This window comes from Lissotriton vulgaris, unplaced genomic scaffold (genome assembly GCF_964263255.1).
Source record: "Lissotriton vulgaris unplaced genomic scaffold, aLisVul1.2 SCAFFOLD_726, whole genome shotgun sequence".
Lineage (NCBI taxonomy): Eukaryota > Metazoa > Chordata > Amphibia > Caudata > Salamandridae > Lissotriton > Lissotriton vulgaris.
The window spans coordinates 583,098-607,276 of NW_028243544.1; the positions used below are offsets into that span (position 1 = coordinate 583,098).

At 48.5% G+C, this 24,179-nt stretch overlaps 1 protein-coding gene across 5 annotated transcripts in view; it reads left to right on the plus strand.

Annotated features, from left to right (window-relative positions):
- SPTAN1 (spectrin alpha, non-erythrocytic 1) overlaps positions 1 to 24,179 on the plus strand; it is a 365,414-nt gene that overhangs the window by 255,321 nt on the left and 85,914 nt on the right. For all 5 annotated transcript variants that reach the window (XM_086948611.1, XM_086948613.1, XM_086948610.1 and 2 more), the window contains 3 exons: positions 18,689 to 18,897; positions 19,865 to 19,985; positions 20,251 to 20,372. In XM_086948611.1, coding sequence (XP_086804737.1) covers positions 18,689 to 18,897; positions 19,865 to 19,985; positions 20,251 to 20,372 — 452 coding nt within the window. The remainder of the gene's footprint in view (positions 1 to 18,688; positions 18,898 to 19,864; positions 19,986 to 20,250; positions 20,373 to 24,179) is intronic.

The window sequence follows — 24,179 nt, forward strand, 5'->3', positions numbered from 1 at the left end:
ACACAAACACAGGAATCCCTGTTGGACCTGGGTCACTCCAACGTTGACTAACAAAACTTTAAAGAAACCGAGCTGGCACCGGGAGGAGAGTCAGACACCCAAGGGAGCAGTGTTGACATCTTAAGAGCAGAAGCTGTGAGGAAAGTGGCAATGGATGCTGAAAACAGGAAGGTAACGAAAGCCCCCAAAGGCCACCGTGGCGTCTACGTCTAAACAATCGACAACCAGCGGTCGCAACAACCACAAAGACCTGCACTGGTTCCAACCAAAGGACACAGATGGGGTCAAGCCTTCGAAACAAGCCTCGATGGTGACAGTTGCAAAGGAAAGGACCATGGAGGCAAAGGACATAGAGCCAATTGCGTCTAAGAGGACGCTGAGCGCTCGCTTGAGGTCGAAATAAAAGGCCGAAAGGAAAAGACGCCAACTTGAAGTTGAAATGGCAGCCCTCCGAAGGAGTTTGATGCACTCAGAATTTTTTATGCCAACAAAACCCTCAGTGCTGAGGGATCTGGGAGAAGATTTCCTGGACATTGAGGCCACCTCAACACCAAAACCGCATGAGGAACAGCTAGAGAACCTCTTTGATTACAAGTTGGAAGAGTCTAACGGGCAGAAAAACACAACCGCTTCACTGTCGAGTGGCAGGATCTGGATACTGAGTCCCCTGAGAAAGGAGTCGCCAGCTACCCTTCAAGGCCATCGTCTCCCGGATGACCTGTCCTTGTACGATGGACTAATAAAGAGTAATTATTATAAAGAAACAAGAGAACCCAAGTAAGATATGCCAGGGACCTTGGGAATTAAGCTATTTTTAAGAACAGTGGTCCCTAGAGAAACAGTAAAAGGGGAAATTAATATAGACCCAGTTCTTACTATATTTGTATAAGTTGTCCAGCCGGACAGAGGTCAGATATTTAATATTTTAAATTCGAATGGGACCAATACAGACAAGATAATTTGTAAGTGGGACACAAGCCCGCATCCACCTAAACCAAGAGTGCGGGAGTTGCCACATTTATTACAGGCAATTGCACACAGGCATGCTTATTCTAAATGTCCTGATGATGATCCATTTGTTGTATATATGGATCGAAACGCCGTCGACACCCGATACACCTTATACACTGCTCAAAATTGTCATATAATTTTTTTATTGACAAAATCGTATTAATTAAGGACACCATCCCCGTCACACCTCCTGGCGCTGGATCTGTTTCCCCTCCTCACAATTCCTCCTCTTTCTCACAATTTCCTCTTCTAGATTCTACATCTCTGGCCACTCTTGCTACCCGCATTAAGTCGGGATCTCCAGATGACTGTTGCCCCCCCTCCATACTCCGGGACATCTGCCACTCTCTACCCAACTGCATTCTCCCCCTGCTAAACTCTTCTCTTTCTTCCGGTATTGTGCCGGGTTCCTTCAAGGAGGCCGTGCTGGTACCCCTCCTGAAGAAGCCGGGGGCCGACCCCGCCGTCCCGGCAAACTACCGCCCTATCTCTCTCTTACCTTTCTTCTCTAAGATCCTGGAAGCCCACGTCACCACCTGTCTCTCACAATTTATCGAGAGTTCCAACTTCCTCGAGGCCAACCAGGCAGGCTTCAGACCCGGCCACTCTACGGAGACAGTGATCCTGGCCGTGCTGGACGCCCTGAGAGACGGTGTTGACAAGGCTGTTCCCCAGGCCCTGGTATTATTAGATCTGTCAGCCGCCTTCGACACGGTGGACCACAACATCCTTCTCCACCGTGTCGAACAGGCTGGCATCCAGGGCCTGGCGTTGGCCTGGGTCAGATCTTTTCTGACCGGTAGGTCTCAGACCCTCAGCCTGGGCGCTTTCAGGGCTCCCAGAGAGCACTCGCTCTGCGGGGTCCCCCAGGGTTCCTCTTTGTCCCCCCTTCTTTTCAATCTCTATCTTCGCCCCCTTCTTTTTTCTTTGAGGCAGTGGGACGTTACCGTGTTTAACTACGCGGACGACCTGCAACTCATCTTTCCTCTTAATTCCCCCTCTATCTCCAACTTTCAGGCAGTTATGTCCCACATTCTCCAGTGGATGGGCCAAAATCAGTTAAAGCTGAACCCCGGAAAGACGGAGCTCCTCCTTCCCGGCAGGAGCGCTACCTTCTGGGGGCCTCAATTCTGACCGGCGGACCTGGGCCCCTCTCCCACTCCTGTAGCCTCGGTGAAGAGCCTGGGGGTCACTATCGATTCCGCCTTATCCCTAGGGCCGCAGGTAGGGACCGTGGTCTCGTCCTGTATCTACCAACTGAGCAGGATCAGGAAAGTGGCATACCTCTTTACACCCGATGCCCTCCTGCAGGTTATCATGGCCCTCGTCCTCTCCCGCCTAGATTTTTCTAACTCGATCTACCACGGTCTGCCCAAAACATCGATGGCGAGACTGCAAGTGGTTCAGAATCAGGCGGCGAGATTGGCCTTAGGGATTCCGAAGTGGCAATCCGCCAGGCCCCTTCTTGTCAAACTCCACTGGCTCCCAGTCATCTCCAGGGCAGCCTTTAAGATCGGCTGCCTTATTTTTAAGTCGCTAGCTGGCCCCTGCACTGCTTTCATCAAATCCCTCATCAGACCCTATTGCTCATCCCGCAATCTGAGATCCTCCCACCTCCATCTCTTGACTGTTCCTCCCTATAAGCTTTGTAGATCTGGTGGCCGGAGATTTGCTTACCTGGCCCCCAAGCTTTGGAACTCTTTCCCCCTCTCTCTTAAAACTTCTAACTCTCTAACTCTTTTTCGTAAGTCTTTAAAAACTTGGCTCTTCCCCCAATCTGGCTAGTCTTTCTGTCCCCTCTACTTCCAACCAGCGCCAGGAAACCCATGGTGTCAGTGCGCTCTATAAGCACCCCTTACGATACGATACGAAAGGTGTTCTCTTGCAATTTGTTTGTTACATTGAAAATTGTGGGTTTAACAAACCTACAGCTTTGCCTGAGCCTTTTGTGTTCTTCATGGTTTGTCCCTCTTGGTTTAGTTGGATGCAGGCTTGGGTCCCACTTACAATTGTCTTGTCTTTACTGTTTCTATTCGAATTTAAAATATTAAATATCTGACCTCTGTCCGGCTGGACAAGTTATACAAATATAGTACTGACTGGGTCTATATTAATTTCCCCCCTTTTTTATCTGTTCTTTCTCTAGGGACCACTGTAAAATGGACTAATAAAGAGGGCAGCAGACACAGAAGGGATCCATATGGAGGAAGAGGGCGGAATCTTGCTTCCTCCTTGAAACCCTAATGCTGTCTCAGAGGCGAACTAATACCTGCCCATGCTTCCCAGCATTATAGACCAGGGCAAGGAAGTCTTAAGGAACCTGCCACAGCTAGGGCGATTTCTCCTTGAGAGGTGAAAAAATATATAAATTCTACACAAGAACCCCTGCACATCAAGGGAAACTTACCAGCAGAGACTATCATAGTGGCACAGCCAGAACAAGGAATAATGCCCCAACATTGACTGGTCCACCCTCACAGCAGGAAAGTAAGAACATTGACCTAGTGGGTAGGGACATGGAAAGAGTCAGTGGTGCAATGGAAACTTCCTCAACAGATACAGCCACAATCAATGGGAGGAAATGAAAGGATTGATGCAAAACCTCCCAGAGGAGATCCTAAAAAGAGCAAAAACAGCCATCCAGGAGGCCAAGAACATCACCAACTTCTGCCTCGAATCGGTGGTGGATGCAGCGGACACTGCCAGCAGACAGATGTACACGGGCATCAGACTGAGGAGGCACGCATGGCTCCATATCTCTGGATTCAAGGCCGACGTACAGTCTTCGGTTATAAACATGGCGTTTAGAGGGGAAAATCTCTATTGGACCGCCACGGGCAAAGCACTCCAGCAAATCGAGAAAGCCAACAAAACGTTTAAGGCCAGGGGGCCTCATAGTTCAGAAGCCCCTTCAGGAGGGGAGGTACCTCAAACGGAAGACTTGTAGGCAGAATGTTTCCCAGCAACACCACCAGCATCAGGGCTTCAACCAACAGGTCTAACAGCAACCGGCTCATCTGCAGTGGCAACACCCAGTTTGACACCCCTTTTGCGGAAAGCCCAGAGGCAGGTAACAACCTGTGAGGGGAGAAACTACCAAATGACTCAGGCGACTAACAACCCCACCACACAGCACCAGTAGGGGGAAGAATTGGAGCATTCCTCCAGTAATGGAAGTCCATCACCCCTGACAATTGGATCTTAAACATGATAAAACACGGCTTCCAAATCAAACTCAAACCACTGCCTCATGTTTCCCCCAAAGACAAGAACACTAAGGGAACAGGAACTTGCACGGTTGCGAGACAAACTCCTCAAAAAGTGGGCCATAGAGAAGGTCTGAAAGAGGGAAACAGGTGGTGGCACCTCGCAGCACACTTCATAATACCAAAACAAAACGTTCGAGGCATGTGGGCTGCTGAATTCATATCTGTGCATAGATCGCCGCCTAGTGTTGGGTCTGGATGATCGCACATTGTTGTCCTGGAAGAGTCTTCGAAGTATCACGAGATAGGTGGCTCCTCCCCTGGACTACAGTGCGCATGGGCATCGACTCCATCCCCAGATTGTTTTTTTCTGCCATTGGGTTCGGATGCATATTGGTTCACTCGAGTTCGGAATCGATATAAAACTTTCTCTTGGCCAAAAGGCCTTTAGTTTACCGTCGGTATTGTCTTGCGATCGGTGCCCAGTTCTGTTCCTGCTCAGTTTCTGAGCCGGACATCCAGAAGAGCCGCGTGGCTTTTCAGCACTGAAGGCCCGGTCGACGCCAGAGGCCTTATCAACGAACCATCATGGAACGGAGCCCGTTCAAGAGATATCCCGTGTGCAACTTGAAATATCCCCACATCGATGTCCACCCGGTGTGCAACAAGTGCCTGTCGCCGGATCACGATGAAGCCAGCTGTATGGCTTGTTCCCGTTTCCGATCCAAGAAGACGATTCGACTTCGGCGTACTGTGCGCAAGGAAGCCCAGCAGACGGCACCTGACCCGGTGAACATCTTCGATGCCGGGGATGATGAAGAAGCAGAGCGGGAGGTTCAAGAGAACCTGTCTGATCCCGCATCGGAGATAGACTCCAGCTACGACGCTGATATCGAGATGCTCGATGCGGAAGACGTTGTCGACGAGGTAGGAGACGACGATGGGGCCTTTGCCGCAATGGCTAAAAACAATCTGGGGATGGAGTTGATGCCCATGCGCACTGTAATCCAGGGGAGGAGCCACCTATCTCGTGATACTTCGAAGACTCTTCCTGGACAACAATGTGCGATCATCCGGACCCAACACTAGGCAGCGATCTATGCACAGATATGAATGTCAGCAGCCCTACATGCCAAGAACAGATGCATACTGGTAAGTAGAATATTCGTTATCGTTGAGACCGATCCTAGATCTCAGGCACCTAAACCAGTTTATTCAGATGCAACATTTCAAGTTGACATTACAAGAAGTGATCCCGCTCCTAAGAAGGGAAGACTATATGGTCACGTTAGACTTAAAAGATGCCGACCTTCACATACCAATGAATCACTGGCACAAGAAATACTTCAGATTCCTCAATGGACAGAGTACACCACCAAATCAGACTGCTACCCTGTGGATTAAAATCTGCAACAAGGGTAATCACAAAATACCTGTTGGTGTTGGCTGCACACCTTGCACACCTGAGAAGAAAGAGTATACATGTCTACCCATACCTGGACGACTGGCTGGTAAAGGCAAACTTGAAACAGATAAGCCATAGCGACAAGCAAACAGTCATTAATTACAATGGTCCAAAATCTTGGGTTTACCATAAACCATGAAATGTCACCATTCCTGGAGAGAGCAAAGGTGTTCCTTGGGGCAACATTGGATTCCAGGACAGCACGAGCATACTCCGTCCCCAAGAGCGTCCACAATAGTGGACCAAACAGACCTCTTCACAACCCCAGAACCCGCAATATGCCCAAACTTCATATTCATGGTTCGACACCACCAGTCCGAAGGGAATGCCCTGTCTGCAAACTGGTCAGGGAGATTTGCCTACATCTTTCCACGGATTCCCCTGATCCCAAGATTTCTGGATAAAGCCAACCAACTTGGAACATCACGTATATTAATCGTTCCTGCAATCGGCCAGACATGCAACAGTAGGCTATGGCCTGACCTATGCATCACTAAAGGTCCAACTGGCTGCCATAGTTGCTTACATCAAGGGAACAACATGTAGTAGCCTCTTCACATTACCAGTAAAGAAAAGGTTTCTGGAAGGATCAAAGAGTAGCGCCACCAAGAGCAGCTTCAGCACTGTGAGAAAGTGGCTCTATATGTACTGGACCAAAGTAAGGTTCAGTGTGTATAGAGTCCACCAACCCCAGAGGTATAACAGAGCTTAAAGTCAGGTCTAACCTTACTCTCCAAAGTGGTAGCTTGGTCGAGCAGTAAGGCAGTACCAGAGGATAGTGTAAAGCATTTGTTGTACACACTCAGTCAGCAAAAGGATTTCACACACTCGGACTGAACTCCAGGCCAATTGTTTTTATATCCAAAGATATAGTTTGTTTTATTTTTAGAATCAACAGGTATCAAAATATACTGTTCTCAATAGGAGTACTCTCCTGTAATTACTTTGCAAAGAGGCAATACACTTTGTAAACACAATAGGTACAATGGTTGCAGTAGGCAACACGATTCCAAACACAATTTAACATTGAGCTCAATGGGTTTTCTACATAAATGCAGCTGATTACTTTATAGATTGAAATGAAATGAAATGAAATGAAAATAAAATTTATAAATCGCTACAGTTGCCCTGCGGCGTACTTTTGTAACTCCAGGACTATCCTAGATTCAGTCCTTGGGTCTAAGCTGAAAACAGTTTAGTAAAAACGTTTGTTATTGCAGTTATTTTTAAAGAATAAAAGGGTATTTTAAAAGTTCACACTTAGAAACTTTAAATGGAAATCTAGCAATGTTATCCAATGGGAGAAAAATCAGGTTTATTTATTTATTTATTTAAAAGGGTTTGTATAGCGCAAACAATACCTTTGTGGGTAGCAGAGCGCTTCACACGTGGGGAAGTTAGGCAAACAAAGCAAAGTGCCAAAGAAACAAAGAAATTCGAGATAAAGACATATGTTACAGCTGGAATGTTCCAGGAATCCGAGATAAAGTTCACGTGAATTTCGTCATGAGTAGGGATAATACTACTTTTTTGAAGGATGCAAATGATGGGTTGCGTCTGGTTTCTGGCAGTAGTGCCGGTAAAGTAGGTTCTCGTTACTTTTGTAATCCAGTACTGGGCTCCTAGGTCCAGCACTGGGAATTCTACCTAAGTCAGGTAAGTAATTACGTTTCAGTAGTAGTTACGATTTTTAAGGAATATTTCAACTTTTTGAAAGTAGACACTTAGAAGAAATTTCATAGAAAAGCAGACCATGGATGTGAGTGCCATCTTTCTTGCCTTGGTATGCCTCAACTTTTTTCTGACTGCTGATGTGCTTTGACTGAGTGTGCCCTGGGTTCCTGCCAATCAGGTACCCAGGGCCTGTGTTCCTTCCCTAAAAAGAAAAGCTATGCTGAAACAAAATACCAAATTGGCATCTCTGGCCACCTGTCAGCCCCTAGTAAATGGTACCCTAGGTACCCAGGGCATGGTGACCAGAGAAGGCCCCTAAGGGCTGCAGCACTTATTGTGCCACTCTCAAGGGCCCTGTTCCCTGGCACACACACACTGCCTTTGCAGGCTGAGCGCCTAAGTACAGAACTAAAACAAGAGTCGACACAGCACACATCCCTGTGTGCCATGCCCACAGACCCCACTGCCCTGGCATACTTCAGTCACCCCTCTAGCTGGGTGCCCTATGCCAGAAGTGTGGGCACAGGTGCAGGAACCCTGTGCCCCTACAGTACCCAGGGCCATTCCTGGTCACTGTAATTGCAGTGATGCCATTAAGAGTATATGGTGCTGAGAGGTTGTCATTACAAACTCTGGGGCCAAGTCAGTTGTTTACGTCCTGTTAGCAGCTGCACGGCGGGTCTTCTTCTTGATCTTCTTTCTTGTTTTGTAATCTGGATCTGTGGAAATAGGTTCAGGGAGCCCCTAAATACTACATTTAGGGGTGTTACAGGTAGGGCAAGGGCAGGGACCAATGGCTCCCTGTCCTGGGGTGGGTACACCCCCTAGCCTGCGCCTCTCCTGTGGGAGGGGGGCAGGAGCCTAAATGTGATTGGGCAGGGCTCCCCATCTTCAAGATGGCAGGGGCCCGGGGTCATGCTTCACCTCGCGTGTCCCACCTGAGGGGGTGGAGTTGGCACAGGCTGGCACACCCCCCTTTCTGACGTAGGATTTCCCGGAAGTCTTCCCGCCAGAGTGGGGGTCAGAACTGGAGGGGGCCAGTTGCTTAGTACAGCAAGTGGTCTGGAGAAGCTCACAAAGGCGGAATGCCTTTAAAGCTTTCCCTGCCCATCCTGGGGGAGGAGGCTTGGCAACTCGTCCCAGGGTTTGCATTGTTGCAGGCCCAGGAGAGAGGGAGCTCTCCAACCAGGGGTCCAGCAACATGTCTGCTGTGTGGCAGCCTAGGCAGCCACTCAGTCCAGACGTGGATTTTGGTTAGGTTTCAGGGGGCATCTCTAAGATGCCCTCTGGTGCATTTGTCATTAAATCCCACACTGGCATCAGTGCGGGTTTAATGTGCTGATACGTTTGATATCAAACTAGTCAGTCTTTAGTGTAGCCATAATGGTGCTGTGGAGTTCGTAATGACAACCTCCCAGCGCCATATACTCTTAATGGCATCACTGCACTTAGTGTCCAGGAATGGCCCTGGGTACTGTAGGAGCAGAGGGCTCATGCACCTGTGCCCACACCACTGGCATAGTGCACCCAGCTAGAGGGGTGGCTGATGTATGCCAGGGCAGTGGGTTTGTGGGCATGGCATACAGGGAGGTGTGCCATGTCGACTGTTTAGTTTTGCACCAGGACACTCAGCCTGCAAGGGCAGTGTGTGGGTGCCAGGGTACAGGGCCCCTAAGGGTGGCACAATAAGTGCTGCAGCCCTCAGGGGTACTTCTCTGGTCACAGTGCCCTGGGTACCTAGGGTACCATTGACTAGGGGCTGACAGGTGGCCAGAGATGCCAATTGGGTTTAGTCTTTAGTACCGTTTTTAGGGAAGGAACACATGCCTTGGGTACCTGATTGGCAGGGACCCAGGCTACGCCAAGGAAAAGTGCATCAGGTATCAGGTAAAAAGTGGGGGGGGGGGGGGGTACTGCAACAGAAACTCACTTTCTCACAAGCACACATTTAGAACTGAATACAGTGCTCTCGCAACTCATGGCTGAACCATTTGAACCAATGCACAAACTGGATTTGAAGTTCCTAACCTTAGAGACAGCGGTCCTAATCGACATGTCACTCCTCAGGGTCAGCGAGCAGCAAAAACTGACAAAGAACCATGCCTTCAAATACACAGGTATTTACAACAAGTTGCAGACGGGACATCTTTTGAACGGGCTCCGTTCCATGATGGTTCGACGATAAGTCCTCTGGCGTCGACTGGGCCTTCAGTGCCGAAAAGCCACGCGGCTCTTCTGGATGTCCGGCTCGGAGACTGAGCAGGAACATTGCACCATCAGGATTCAAGCAAGCCGGGCCGAAGACGGCTGAAATGCCAGAAACCGGTCCCCGGAAGCTTGTTTCCTTCCCAGTATAAGAATTGGCTTGGTAGTTTAGTCTGCCCTGTTCCCATGATGCACTGGGCCAGGGACAGACTGATTTGCATATAGCCAGGTTCTGAGCTGGGATGGTGCAGTGAGATAAATAACGGTGATGGATCAAGCCCTGATCTTTGGACTGGGTAAGAGTGGTCTGCTCAATTCAGACACTCTGTTCATCACCACCCCCTTTTGTAAATCGATTTTGGCCACTATAGGTGTGGCAGGGTATACTCAGACATGAGTCCCTTTCTCACTGCTCCATCAGGATTCAAGCAAGCCGGGCCGAAGAGGCTGAAATGCCAGAAACCGGTCCCCGGTAGCTTGTCTCCTTTCTGGTAAAGAATTGGCTTGGTAGTTTAGTCTGCCCTGTTCCCATGATGCACTGGGCCAGGGACAGACTGATTTGCATATAGCCAGGTTCTGAGCTGGGATGGGGCAGTGAGATAAATAACGGTGATGGATCAAGCCCTGATCTTTGGACTGGGTAAGAGTGGTCTGTTTAACTCAGACACTCTGTTCATCACCACCCCCTTTTGTAAATCGATTTTGGCCACTATAGGTGTGGCAGGGTATACTCAGACATGAGTCCCTTTCTCACTGCTCCATCAGGATTCAAGCAAGCCGGGCCGAAGACGGCTGAAATGCCAGAAACCGGTCCCCGGTAGCTTGTCTCCTTTCTGGTAAAGAATTGGCTTGGTAGTTTAGTCTGCCCTGTTCCCATGATGCACTGGGCCAGGGACAGACTGATTTGCATATAGCCAGGTTCTGAGCTGGGATGGGGCAGTGAGATAAATAACGGTGATGGATCAAGCCCTGATCTTTGGACTGGGTAACAGGGCCGGCCCTAGGCATGTGCAAACTGTGCACCTGCACAGGGCCGCCAAACCCCAGGGGCCGCCACGTCTCCAGTCGATGAAGGGGGCCCCTCAGCTGAGCTCTCCGGTAGAGAGCTGTGTCTCTCTCTCTCTAAGGCAGCTGCTGCTGTCTGCAGCCTGCCCTGAGCTCCTCGCACTGCTGACCTTTGACTGAAGAGAAACAAAGTATCAACTTCCAATGTTTCTCTTCAGTCAAAGCCGAGCCAGGCCCGGAAAGAGGAGGGGGTGGGGGCCCTAGGATGGTGCATTCTCCTCAGGGCACTATTCCTTTGAGAAGGGAGGAGGCCAGGGCTGTCTGTGAGGGGTGAGGGGTTGTCAGGGTTTGGGGGCCTACATGGGCTGGGGACCTCTTAATGTGATTGTGGTACCCTTTAAAAAACTGCTTCCCTGCCTCCCCTACAAGTTATCTAAAGACACGATTACAATGTTGAAGCTGGCTCTGTGTTTCCACATCAGCATTTTAAAAGCATGCTCACCTTTTCTGGATGATTTCAGCCGGCTCGACTACGCATGTCTAACTTGCGAAAGTGAAAGCGATTTGCACACCCCTCTTGAGTGGGCCGCGGTAAATGTGGAGAGCTGGCATGCTGGCATGAGGAGAGCTGGCATGTGGCGAGGCCGCAGTGTTCTGCTGTGTGCCTTGTGCACAGATTGGCCCATGGTGAATTATAATTATTAGAAAGAACGCTCCAGATGCAGAAGCACTTCCTCAGCCACCAAGTTTGGGACAAGGAACGAGACAGTGAGTAAGTTTCTTTTTATTGTTGAAAGGTGAAACAGAGGTCTCGGTGGAATGGGATAACGGGCCTGCAAGTAAGGGAAGATTATCTGTTCAGACAGCCTGTAGGTCCTTTCTCCAACATACGTGCCTGTGTATATAGTTTGTAATCACTGTGACATTTTTAAGAACTTTTATACATAATAGAAATTGTGTTTTCCGACAAGTCATGGTTCTTTTAAACAAAATACAATTTTAATTGCTTGCTTTATCGTAGTCCGTTTCACGCTAACCCTGACATCTGTTTAAGTCCTCCGAGTCATTTGTTATTCTCTCGGTGTACCAAGTCAACCTTCCCTCTGAGTTCGGTAAGCTGAGTTACAGTGACAATCGTTATGTACAGCACATAGAGGTGTCAAAATGGCATTTGTACAAACATTAATTTTATTGTGAGAGAAAAGCATCCTCATTAAAACATGAATGCATGTGAGGGTGATGTGCTCTCTGCCCACCCTTGTTTGGCCGATATATTGTTGGTAGTTCTTAGTATTTAGTGTGCATCCTTGGCTTGGGATGGTGGCACTTTACTTGTATAGCCAGAGGACATATGGATACTGGATGAAAACTGCAAACTGATAGTAGAGCACCTGCCATGCATTTACTAAAAATAAAAAGCTTGTCTATTAGGTCAAAATTATTTTGTTTGAAGAAAGTGATCAGCTTACGTTTTGGAGTCCAGGCGGAGGGGGAGAAGGGTGCAAGGCAGAGGGGAGAAGGGTGCAAGGCAGAGGGGAGAAGGGTGGAAGGCAGAGAGGAGAAGGGCGCAAGGCAGAGAGGAGAAGGGCGCAAGGCAGAGAGGAGAAGGGCGCAAGGCAGAGAGGAGAAGGGTGAAAGGCAGAGGGGAGAAGGGTGAAAGGCAGAGGGGAGAAGGGTGAAAGGCAGAGGGGAGAAGGGTGCAAGGCAGAGAGGAGAAGGGTGCACGGTAGAGAAGGCTGCAAGGCAGAGAGGGAGAAGGTTGCAAGGCAGAGGGTAGAAGGGTGCAAGGCAGAGGGGAGAAGGGTGCAAGGCAGAGGGGAGAAGGGTGCAAGGCAGAGAGGAGAAGGGTGCAAGGCAGAGACGAGAAGGGTGCAAGGCAGAGAGGAGAAGGGTGCAAGGCAGAGACGAGAAGGGTGCAAGGCAGAGGGGAGTAGGATGCAAGGCAGAGAGGAGAAGGGTGCAAGGTGGAGAGGAGAAGGGTGCAAGGAAGAGGGGAGAATGGTGCAACGGGGAGGGGAGAAGGGTGCAAGGGGGAGGGGAGAAGGGTGCAAGGGGGAGGGGAGAAGGGTGCAAGGTTGGAGAGGAGAAGGGTGCCACGGGGAGGGGAGAAGGGTGCAAGGCAGAGAGAAGAAGGGTGCATGGTACAGAAGGCTGCAAGGCAGAGAGGGAGAAGGTTGCAAGGCAGAGGGTAGAAGGTTGCAAGGCAGAGAGGAGAAGGGTGCAAGAGGAGAAGGGTGCAAGGCAGAGAGGAGAAGGGTGCACGGCAGAGAGGAGAAGGGTGCACGGCAGAGGGGAGAAGGGTGCTCTAAGCACGGTACGACCACTCTTATTACGAAGGGATACTCCAAGCAAGGTTCGACCACTCTTATTATGAGGGGATACTCCAAGCAATGTACAACCATTATTATTACAAGGGGATACTCCAGTCAAGGTATGACCACTCTTATTACAAGGGGATACTCCAAACCAGGTATGACCACTCTTATTACAAGGGGATATTCTGTGATCTGGGTAATGCATCCTGGTTTAGTGTCCAGAATCTGCTAAATGCCAGAGCCCCGGCTGCTTGAATGACTTGTGTGATCGTGGGCAATAGTTCAAAGTCTGGTAAATACTGTGAAAGCTGAGAGGCCTGGCTAAGTTTGCACTGCCCGTCATACAAGAAACACTGCTCCCAACTGATGTGGCTCCTTTTTTTAATGCTTAGCCAAGGGATACGTAGCTCCCCCACCCACACACACACACACAAACCCCTTTCTTTGCATAACGCTGGCACACACTTGGACAAAACTCTAGCCTTTCCACACTCTGGCATAGTATCAAGCCATGGCACGTAAAGGAGTGTTTGTCATTAAGTCGAGGGAACCTACAATAAGTCAAATATTTAAAGTAGAGGATGAATCATTTCCTTTTACTATTTATTGACTGTTCAGGTATCTTAGTTCACAGGATTCCACCATAAAAGGGCACCAGGTTGCACCCAGAGTACTCCAAAATTGGGGCGCTGCTAGGCGAGAGGGGAGAGACAAATTGGCAAAATTTAATTTTATCTGTGGCTCTGAAAATCTTTCCACCAAAGATGGGAATAGCCAGAATGCTACGGCAAGGAATATTCTAAATCTCTGGATATTTGACTCATGTTCTCAATATTTTTCATATTGTTTTCCAATTCACTGCCGCATTATAGTTAAGTTCGCCGTGCAGTGTGTGGCATTGCGCCCTAATTTTCCCCAAAAGAAGCTTTGGGTATTTTCCAACCCATTTTCTGCATTTCTGGAAACTCGCAACTACTATGTGTTCATGCACAGGACCTGGTGGAAGACCCTTATCGCTCCTTCTGCATGAAATACTCGGCTCCCCCACCCACCCCACGACCCTTTTAACCTCTCTTTCAGTAAAAAAAATGAAAACATTTTCCTTCATTTGACAGCGTAGGTAAATCCACAGTTTGATATCTCAACGCCACCAAACCCTTAGTGTTACACATTTTGCCAAGAAACTGTAAATTGAATAATAGAAAACAAAATAATAATAAAAAGCAACATTTAGGCTTGGATAACGTATTCAAAGATAGACCTCCTTTAAAATTTCTATAGAAATCTGATCTAATGGCCCTAGATTTTTTCTCTTTTGCATTACATGTTTCAAATCATGTACAGAAAAGCTCTGTGATGCAATATCAATGGGAAACTGCGTGCTATAAAAAAACAAGCATTTGCAATCCAACAGGTATCGCATTATTAAAGTTTGAGCTATTGGTGTTGCATTCTTTAGCAATGCCAATAGCTAAAACTTTAATAATGCGAGACCTATTGAATTGCAAATGCTTGTTACCAATTGCCTCTATTGTGTGCATGCCTTCTGTGGCCTCTTTTTATAAGTTTTAATACACAATGGGATTGTGCAGCAGGAGAACACTACTAGCTGTGAAGTGCTTATGCAGAACCGTTTATTGCAGCGAGCAGTGCCCACTCTTTTCAGGGAGCGTTGTCACCAATGCAGTGCAGGGAGCAGTGCTCATGCACGGCAGGCAACGGTCACTACAAGAACACTGCCCCTTAACTGCGTAGTCGGGTGTCTACTCTCTTTAGGAAGCCACGCCAAATCACTACTGGTGGCAGTGCACGTGCACTGATGATGTGAGCTCAAATGCACCTCGTGGTCTTGTGTCGATTTACTGCTGGGACGGCTTTATTTCACTTAAGGAAATACTGGCCATAGCAGTGCAGGGCTCAGTGTTCCTTCACAACAGGGGGCAGTGTCCGTTTACTACGAGGGGCAGTGTGAATTTATGCAGGGTGTAGTTCCAGAGTTACCGTATGCATTGTCCTAAATTGTTGACATAATACAGAATATTGACTTATACGGCCAGAAGGGGATTGTTCGGTGTCGTTGGGGTGCCTGTCCCACAGAACGTTAGAGCAGCCAGAGATGGTTTTTCAGTGCCAGGGGTTTTCTGTGCTATTTGCAGATGTTTCAGCCTGGTGCTCTGTCAGAGGCTGCCTAAACGCAGCAAGGTATTTTCGTCAGAAGTTACGCTTTATCTTGCCTACAGAACTTCGCAGTTTTTATGTGGAATGCCAGATTTATTTTTACTCCATAAGCACCAACCCATTTTTTTCAGTGTATACAGAATCCCGTTTGTACACAGATAATAAGATGCTTTCGAGGTTCAACAACGCAACCAACGCTGTTGGCGCATTTCGAATGTCAAAATCGAAGCATATTCCATTGTAACTTTTTCTTGCAGAACGTGTTGTATGTTATTGTTCGTATGTTGCCATTTTCTTGTTTTAATGCCCCACTAAAGTTGTTTAACAGAGTGGGCCTGTGGTATGCTCACTACTACCTCTTCTTGTTTTCTCTGCCATTTGTCTCATTGTTTGTCTGTAAGTGAATGTCATCACCCCGAGCAACACACGCACGGCTTCAGTTGTGCTGTAAACGTGTAATCACATAGTGCACACCTTGGTCTGAGGCTTCTCCCGAGCCAGATATAGCAGGAGCGTCGCTGCCATTACCTGATCCAGACTGCACTGAATACGCGCTGCATTTACAACTCTACAGGTCGAAGTGCAGAGCAGTAAGCAGGAGCGCAGGGGCGGGGGTAAAAGGTGAGGATATTGGGCGACCACTAAATTGCATTAGAACACCTGTTCTGTTGCACCGCCTGCCCTTCGCGCTCTTGCGCATGCGTCGGCTGTACACTTGTATACGTCAGGGCAATTTATGATTAACGAGTCTGAAAAGAGGCTTTACTCTCGAGAGCAGTGTCGGTTTCCTGACAAAGAGATTGGGAGAGAGTGGAAGCGAGAGATAGACATGGATGACATTTTGGGGGTGCCCAGAGGAAGCACCTGCTACAGTGTGTTGCCTTTTGACCTCCACCTTGCCCTTTGGTGACCGGTCTCCTTTGCAAAGTCCTTCCCCCATCCCCTACGTTTACCCCTCCCCCAACCACACACACACACACAAACACACCACACACATTCAGCTTATGAAGAGCGAGAGATAAGAACAGAAACTAAAGAGGGCCCATGGAGCTTTGTTTACTTTTCTGTTGTCTCCATTTCTTGCTCTTTCCAGAACACCTCAAGCAGTAAATAAGAGGCAGTCGAAAGTCCAAGGTTAGACACGCCTGTGATGTCACTGGGTGTGAAAGGGAGTGACATGTCGCTTTTGATACCCATAACATTTTGGCGAATCGATGTCCATGAGGGTCAGGACCCCCTCTTCCGGGGCCCCCACCTACGCTCCCTGCACAGGGCCACCATGAGCCTAGAGCCGGCCCTGTGGGTAAGAGTGGTCTGCTCAATTCAGACACTCTGTTCATCACCACCCCCTTTTGTAAATCGATTTTGGCCACTATAGGTGTGGCAGGGTATACTCAGACATGAGTCCCTTTCTCACTGCTCCATCAGGATTCAAGCAAGCCGGGCCGAAGAGGCTGAAATGCCAGAAACCGGTCCCCGGTAGCTTGTCTCCTTTCTGGTAAAGAATTGGCTTGGTAGTTTAGTCTGCCCTGTTCCCATGATGCACTGGGCCAGGGACAGACTGATTTGCATATAGCCAGGTTCTGAGCTGGGATGGGGCAGTGAGATAAATAACGGTGATGGATCAAGCCCTGATCTTTGGACTGGGTAAGAGTGGTCTGCTCAATTCAGACACTCTGTTCATCACCACCCCCTTTTGTAAATCGATTTTGGCCACTATAGGTGTGGCAGGGTATACTCAGACATGAGTCCCTTTCTCACTGCTCCATCAGGATTCAAGCAAGCCGGGCCGAAGAGGCTGAAATGCCAGAAACCGGTCCCCGGTAGCTTGTCTCCTTTCTGGTAAAGAATTGGCTTGGTAGTTTAGTCTGCCCTGTTCCCATGATGCACTGGGCCAGGGACAGACTGATTTGCATATAGCCAGGTTCTGAGCTGGGATGGGGCAGTGAGATAAATAACGGTGATGGATCAAGCCCTGATCTTTGGACTGGGTAAGAGTGGTCTGCTCAATTCAGACACTCTGTTCATCACCACCCCCTTTTGTAAATCGATTTTGGCCACTATAGGTGTGGCAGGGTATACTCAGACATGAGTCCCTTTCTCACTGCTCCATCAGGATTCAAGCAAGCCGGGCCGAAGAGGCTGAAATGCCAGAAACCGGTCCCCGGTAGCTTGTCTCCTTTCTGGTAAAGAATTGGCTTGGTAGTTTAGTCTGCCCTGTTCCCATGATGCACTGGGCCAGGGACAGACTGATTTGCATATAGCCAGGTTCTGAGCTGGGATGGGGCAGTGAGATAAATAACGGTGATGGATCAAGCCCTGATCTTTGGACTGGGTAAGAGTGGTCTGCTCAATTCAGACACTCTGTTCATCACCACCCCCTTTTTTTTCAAATACACAGGGACATGATTGTCCTGCACGAACCCACACTTCCTACCCAAGGTGATCTTGCCAACCAGACCATCCAGCTGCCCGCCTTCTTTCAGGACCCTAAGACTCTGATGGGGCACTTTTCATAGTTTTCTTTTTATTTATTTTTTAAAATGTTATATACCTTTGATATGCTGAGAGCACTCATGTACTACCTACAGGAGACAAAAGCAATCCGGCAGGGGAACCACCTAAGCCTTCTTTGCCAGGGCTACCAGCGGTACACCAGCAACCAAGGGGACAATTGCACGTTGGATAGTAGAAACTATCAAAATATGCTACGAAGACTCGTCCCACCTGCCCCATGGCGCTCTCAACCAGGAAGCAGGGTGCAACCCTAGCATTCCTAGCAAACGTACTGCTTGCCGACATCTGCATGGCTGCAACCTGGGCGTCCCTACACACCTTCATGGAACATTACTGTGTGGGCATCATCTGAACGAGGAAGCATAGGTGGGACTACGATGCTATGATTCCTGTTTGCCAGTTCACCCACATTGAAACACATCCTTCCTAGAGAACCAAACACCACTGGGTAATCCGATGCACAGCATGGGAATCCAGAAAAAGATTCCAGCTGCAAAACCAAATAGTAGCTTACCAGTAGGAGTAGTTTTGCATCCTGAAGAGTTTCCGTGATTCCTCAGAAATGGAGGGGAAGCCAACAAGCTAGATGAATCGGGGATTTGGACCAAGAGGAAGTTCAAAAAGAAGGGACAAGGAGAGAGGAAATAAAGAACCTGAAGATGGTTTACTGGAACTTACGAGGCACCATCTGGCATCGCACAAGGGATGGACTTAACACCAAATAATGGTCGTTTCTGTGCAGCAAGGTTCAAGCTGCTGCTGTCAGGCCACACATGGTAGGCCTGAAGGCATTTTTGTCACTGCCACTGTAGTGGAAGGCACAATAGGGGCTGCAGTCTACAAGTGTCATCTAACGTTCCATGCCATAGGTGCATTTCTGCCCATATCCTATGGCCTTCTAGGAAATATAAATGTGCCAATCAGATTTTAAGCCAGTTTCTACATGTTTTAGGGTTCAGAGCACATACACTTCTGGATAGCAATGACCTAGTGTTAAAGTTCAAAATTTCCAGTAGGTGAGTCCCAAAACAAATTGTAAAACTCGGGATGACCTTCCAAAAAAGGGTCACTTGGCAATAATCATGTGGTGTTTGCTTCTGTTCTGCCATCAGGACCGCCTGAAGGACCTGAACAGCCAGGCTGACAGCTTGATGACCAGCAGTGCCTTCGACACCACGCTGGTGAAGGAGAAGAGGGATGCTATCAATGATCGCTTCCAGAGGATCAAGAGTATGGCGTCCGGCCGCCGCGCCAAGCTCAACGAGTCCCACCGTCTTCACCAGTTCTTCCGGGACATGGACGACGAGGAGTCCTGGATCAAGTGAGTGACTAACGCCCGAGCATTTAGGCTGCAGCATACTCTGGCAGGGATAGAGGGAGAGACCTGGGGATGCGCTGTGCTCTGTGCTTTGATGGGGGTGTGTACAATGGGTCCATTGGGCAGGGCCTACACTGATAGGTAGGTGGTATGTGCGCCTGCTGCTTCGTCTTGGCTGTGTTTGTGTGCATAGGTTTAACTCAAGCTGTGTTAGAGTAATGGGCATTAAGGGCTAGATGTAGGTAATTCCCATTTACAGACTCTTAAATACCGAATTTTACCGAATCGGTATTTAAGAGTCTGTAAATGGGAAGGGGGCAGATTTAGGTAATTCCGAATTTAGGAATACCGAATCTGTAAGATTCGGTATTTACCGATTCGGTAAATACCGAATCTGTATTGCCCATTTGGAATCAATGGGAAATACAGATTCGGTATTTACCGAATCGGTAAATACCTAATCCTGCAAGGGTGCAGGGGGTGTCACTTTAACACCCTCGAGCACCCCAAGTACAGGCTTGTGTGACATGTGGCACACATACATGTCCTAAGGGCATGTCTGTGTGTCACATGGCACAGGTGTTCATGCACAGATGTGCATGCACACCTGAATTCGGTATTTTACCACACAATAGGATTGGGTGGTAAAATACCGACTCTTAAGGGCCTGTGGCACTCTTAGGAGTGTCAGCTACATATGGATTTACCGATTCGGTAGGCCCCCTACATCTGAAAAGCCTAATACCGGTCGGAAACGGCCGAAATCGGCCGTTTCCGATCGGTATTAGGGCTCCTCCATCTGGCCCTAAGTCTTTACGTATGCCTTCATGGGCTGTACCACATTGATCAGAGAAATGAGGATTGTGGGAACCACAAGTTACCCTGAGGATGAGTCTCTAAAGAGCTGGGCAGTCTGTAAAAGGGCTTGTTGTGCTTGTTCTGAAAAGAACCTGTTTTGTCATCTCTTAAGGGAGAAGAAGCTGCTTGTTAACTCTGAAGACTACGGTCGCGACCTGACTGGCGTTCAAAACCTCCGGAAGAAGCACAAGCGTTTGGAAGCAGAGCTAGCAGCGCACGAGCCAGCAATCCAGGTGACGGGAGTGCAGTAATGTGATAAATGCTAGATGTGGGTTCTTTTGTCTCTGTTAGAGTGAAAGACTGTATTGGTATGAGAAATACTTCTGCAGGGGGTCAAAGTCTGTCCTAGGTCAGTGAGCCCCTAAACACATAACTTGTTTCATACTCTCGTTCTTCCCTCCCTTTGTCTAAAGATGCACAAACCTCCAATGACCCGATTTCCGTGCTCTGGTGGGGAGTGGTTCAGGGTTTCCTAATCTCTGCTTCCTCCTTCCCCAGGGAGTATTGGACACAGGACGGAAGCTTTCTGATGATAACACCATTGGAAAGGATGAGATTGAGCAGCGCTTGGTGCAGTTTGTGGAGCACTGGCAGGAGCTGAAGAAACTGGCAGCTGCTCGGTGAGTGAAATTGTCCTGTAAACTGCTTCCTCCTTCCTAGAGCTCAGTAAGATCTAGTGAGGTTCACGGACCTCTCTAATAATAATAATAACAAAGCATTTGTAAAGCGCAATGGTTACGCCATCTCGGCGTGTCCCCGCGCTGGGTGAGTTGACTGTAAACAGAGCTACTCCTTCCGCCACTACCTACTGCAGGAGAACAGGTGAGTTTTCAGCAACCTTCTAACATTCCGTTCAGAGCCCTCCAGCCAGAGATTCACGGACGGACCGTAACAACCTTTGGGGCACATATCTGGTGACCAAGTCTTTTAAATAGGCCGGGCTAGCGTTGTTGAGAATGCGATGGCAGGTACAAAGAGTCTTGAAAATAATCCTTTGTCTGGACTATACACAGAGATCCCCTACTACAGAAGGAGTAGTTTCTTACCTGTAACTCCAGTTCCGTAGTAGGGGTATCTCTGTTATAGTCATAAGCGCCCGCCCTCCTCCCCGGTGGAGAAAATGGTACTGTATTGTATGCTACAGGCCTTGCTTTATGCACCTTCAAAAAGAACTGAAAGTAAAAGGACTTTGGCTGTGCATTCTGGGATACCGAGGGTCTCTGGAGAGTTACTTAAAGGCACGGTATCCCTTTTCCAGACACATAATGGCAGCCTATGGGGGCTTGTCTGTCCTTCCCTTCCTCTCTATCATTCCAAGGATTTTGTGAAGGGGAAGTTTCTCGTTGGGTGAAACTTAGCAGTTTGGGTTAAATGTGATATTGGTGGAATATCCTTTGCAATTCTAGTTGAAGTACTGGACAGTGTGGCCTTGTAGGTATAGGCTGCATTATTTGTCTTTAATTTTCTCTTAAGTGTCTATGCAGGATTGCACAGAAGGCCGCTTAAGAGATTATTTTTGATGGCTCCGGGTCCACGCACATGGGCGGGACTATTCACTAGATTACGACTATACACAGGGATACCCCTACTACAGAACTGGAGTTACAGGTAAGAAACTACTCCTTGTCAATTATGGCGCCATGAGAACAGGCTTCCCAGCCGCCAAGAGATCCATTTCCAGATGGATCGTATCCTGCATTATCTTGGCTTATCAACTTGATCCATTTCCAGATGGATCGTATCCTGCATTAACTTGGCTTATCAACTGGCGAAAAGACCCTTACTGTTGTCGCCTAAGGCGCATTCCACTAGGGGGAAAGCGGCCACAGTGGCTTTCTTGCATGATGTTCCCATGTCCGAAATTTGCAAGGCTGCAACCTGGAAATCGGTTCATACCTTTACGAGGCATTACTGCCTAGAATCCGATTCCAGGGCTGATACTCAAGTGGGCCAAGCCTCCTTGAGGAATCTGTTTGGATAGCCAACTATCTGTCCAAGCTTAGTGTTTCAAGGCATATGAGCTGCAGATCGTACACTTAGCATTAGATCGCCACCTGGTGTTGGGCTCGGATGATTGCAGGTTGTTGTCTTCTTGGAGAAGTCTTTGTAGTCACGATATAGGTGACTCTTCCCTTGGACAATACTGCGCATGGGCATCGGCTCCATCCGTAGATTGTTTTTTTCCGCCACTGGGTTCGGATGAAAGTGTCTCCGCTCCGGCTAGAAACACTTTTCCAGCAACTTCGAAGCGAAAACTTCCACTAACTTCCCAAAACTACTTTCGACATTGAAGACCAGGCTTTTCGACGACATAACTTCCATTCCGGTCATCGAAGTGGGTCGTTAGGCCTATCGACGCCGTGCGGCCTACACCACATGGAAAGAACTCCGTTCAAGAAATGCCCGAAATGCCAGGCAAAATTCCTGCATAGCGATCATCACGAGGTTTGCAACCTCCGTCTTATCGCCGGACCACAACGGGTCGACCTGCACAGCTTGTGCGTCCTTCCGATCGAAGAAGACCATCCGGGATCGAAGGGCCCGTCGACACGAAATGAGATCAGCCCCAGCGCCGGGCAATATCTTCTACGAGGTTCCGCTCGTTCCGGAAGAAGATGACTTGCCGGATCTCCAGATCATATCAGAGACTGAGGATTCGGACGACTCTAATCCATCATGTCAACCTGTGAGTACCTCTGCTCCTGCACCTCATACACTGCCCAAGCCAAAGGCGAAGGTCAGCACTCCGCCCAAAGACCCCAGTCGAGACCAAGCGCTCCCTCTTAAAGCCCAGACTTCGAGCTCGGCTCCGAGGAAAACCACTACGCCTTCAGGTGCTTCGGCACCAAGCAAACCACACGTGCCGATCCCACCACTTCCAACGGCACCGAGGCCAAAAGACTCTTCAACACCGAAACAGAAAGACTCTTCGGCACCGAAACAGAAAGACTCTACGGCACCGAAACAGAAAGACTCTTCGGCACCGAAAGAGAAAGACTCTTTGGCACCGAAAGAGAAAGACTCTTTGGCACCGAAAGAGAAAGACTCTTTGGCACCGAAAGAGAGACTCTTTGGCACCGAAACCAAAAGACCCTTCGGTACCAAAATCAAAAGTAGCTTCGGCTCCAAAGCAGTCGACTTCTAAAGATAAAGATGGAAAGTCCGCTTCCACTCCGAAGACTGCCGTTCTGGTGACAACACCTGCAAGGCCGGATCCCGAGGTCCCGAAGCCCTCGGACACGCCTGTCAAACCGAAAGTAATACCTTTGGTACCAAGAACTTTGCCACAGGACACTAACAACTCCCACGGCAAAACGACAAAAACAACCTCTGTCGGAACCTAAAAAAATTGACGAAGAAGGTTGTAGAGGAGGAGGAGGAGGAAGAATTGTTTAGACCAGACCCTAAACAGAAGAAAATCTACATAAATCCAAAGATTGGACATGTGATTGCTATACCTCTTAAGAAGAGGCCAGCAGAAACGCCACCTACACCTGTGGTTCCTGCCAAAAAGGACAGTGCAACTTCCCCTATGCACCCTCCCTCTCCTATATCTCCTTCCTCTCCTATCCCTCCTTCCATTTCACCTCAAATCTCTCCTGTAGCCTCTCCCGCATCCTAACATTCACCACAAACTGATGAGGAGTATGACCTAGGTGGTGGGGAGGATCCGAATACAGACCCAAATACAAATCCTTTAGATGAGGATGTCTATACCTTTCCACCTCATAATGTGCAGGATATCCCGAATCCGCAGTTATACCCATCAAAGCCCTCTCCTCCAGAGGACAGCATTGGTTTTAATCGCCTCTTACACAGGGCTGCTATCTACCACAATGTTACAATGCACTCTGATGACATTGAAGAGGATTTTCTGTTGGATACTTTTGAGCCATCACACAGATCCACTCACATTCTTCCCATGATCAAAGGAGTCATTAACCACGCGCCAGAAATATTCAAAGATCCTGTGCGTGCTAGGGTATTAAATCCAAGGATAGAAAAGTATAGGCCTGCACCCTCCGATCCAACCTATATTAAAGGACATCCTTTACTAGACTCTTTAGTGGTGTCCAATGCAAGAAAACGAGCGAATTCAGACTTCTGGTGAAACGCCCCCACCTGACAAGGTATCCAAAGTTATTGATGCGTCAGGTAAAAGGATTGCTGCACAAGCTACAAATATATGGCGCATTGAGGTACACAAGCCCTTCTCTCACGTTATGACAGGGCTCATTATGACCAATTAGAAACACTAATGCAGCACCTCCCAGATCAGTATAAGGATCAGGCAACAGAGCTCATACAAGAAGGCAAATTAATATCCAATGCCTCAATTAAATGTGCCCAAGATGTCGCAGACACAACTGCTAGAGCTGTAAATACTTGCGTGATACTCAGGAGACATGCATTGCTGCGCATTTCCG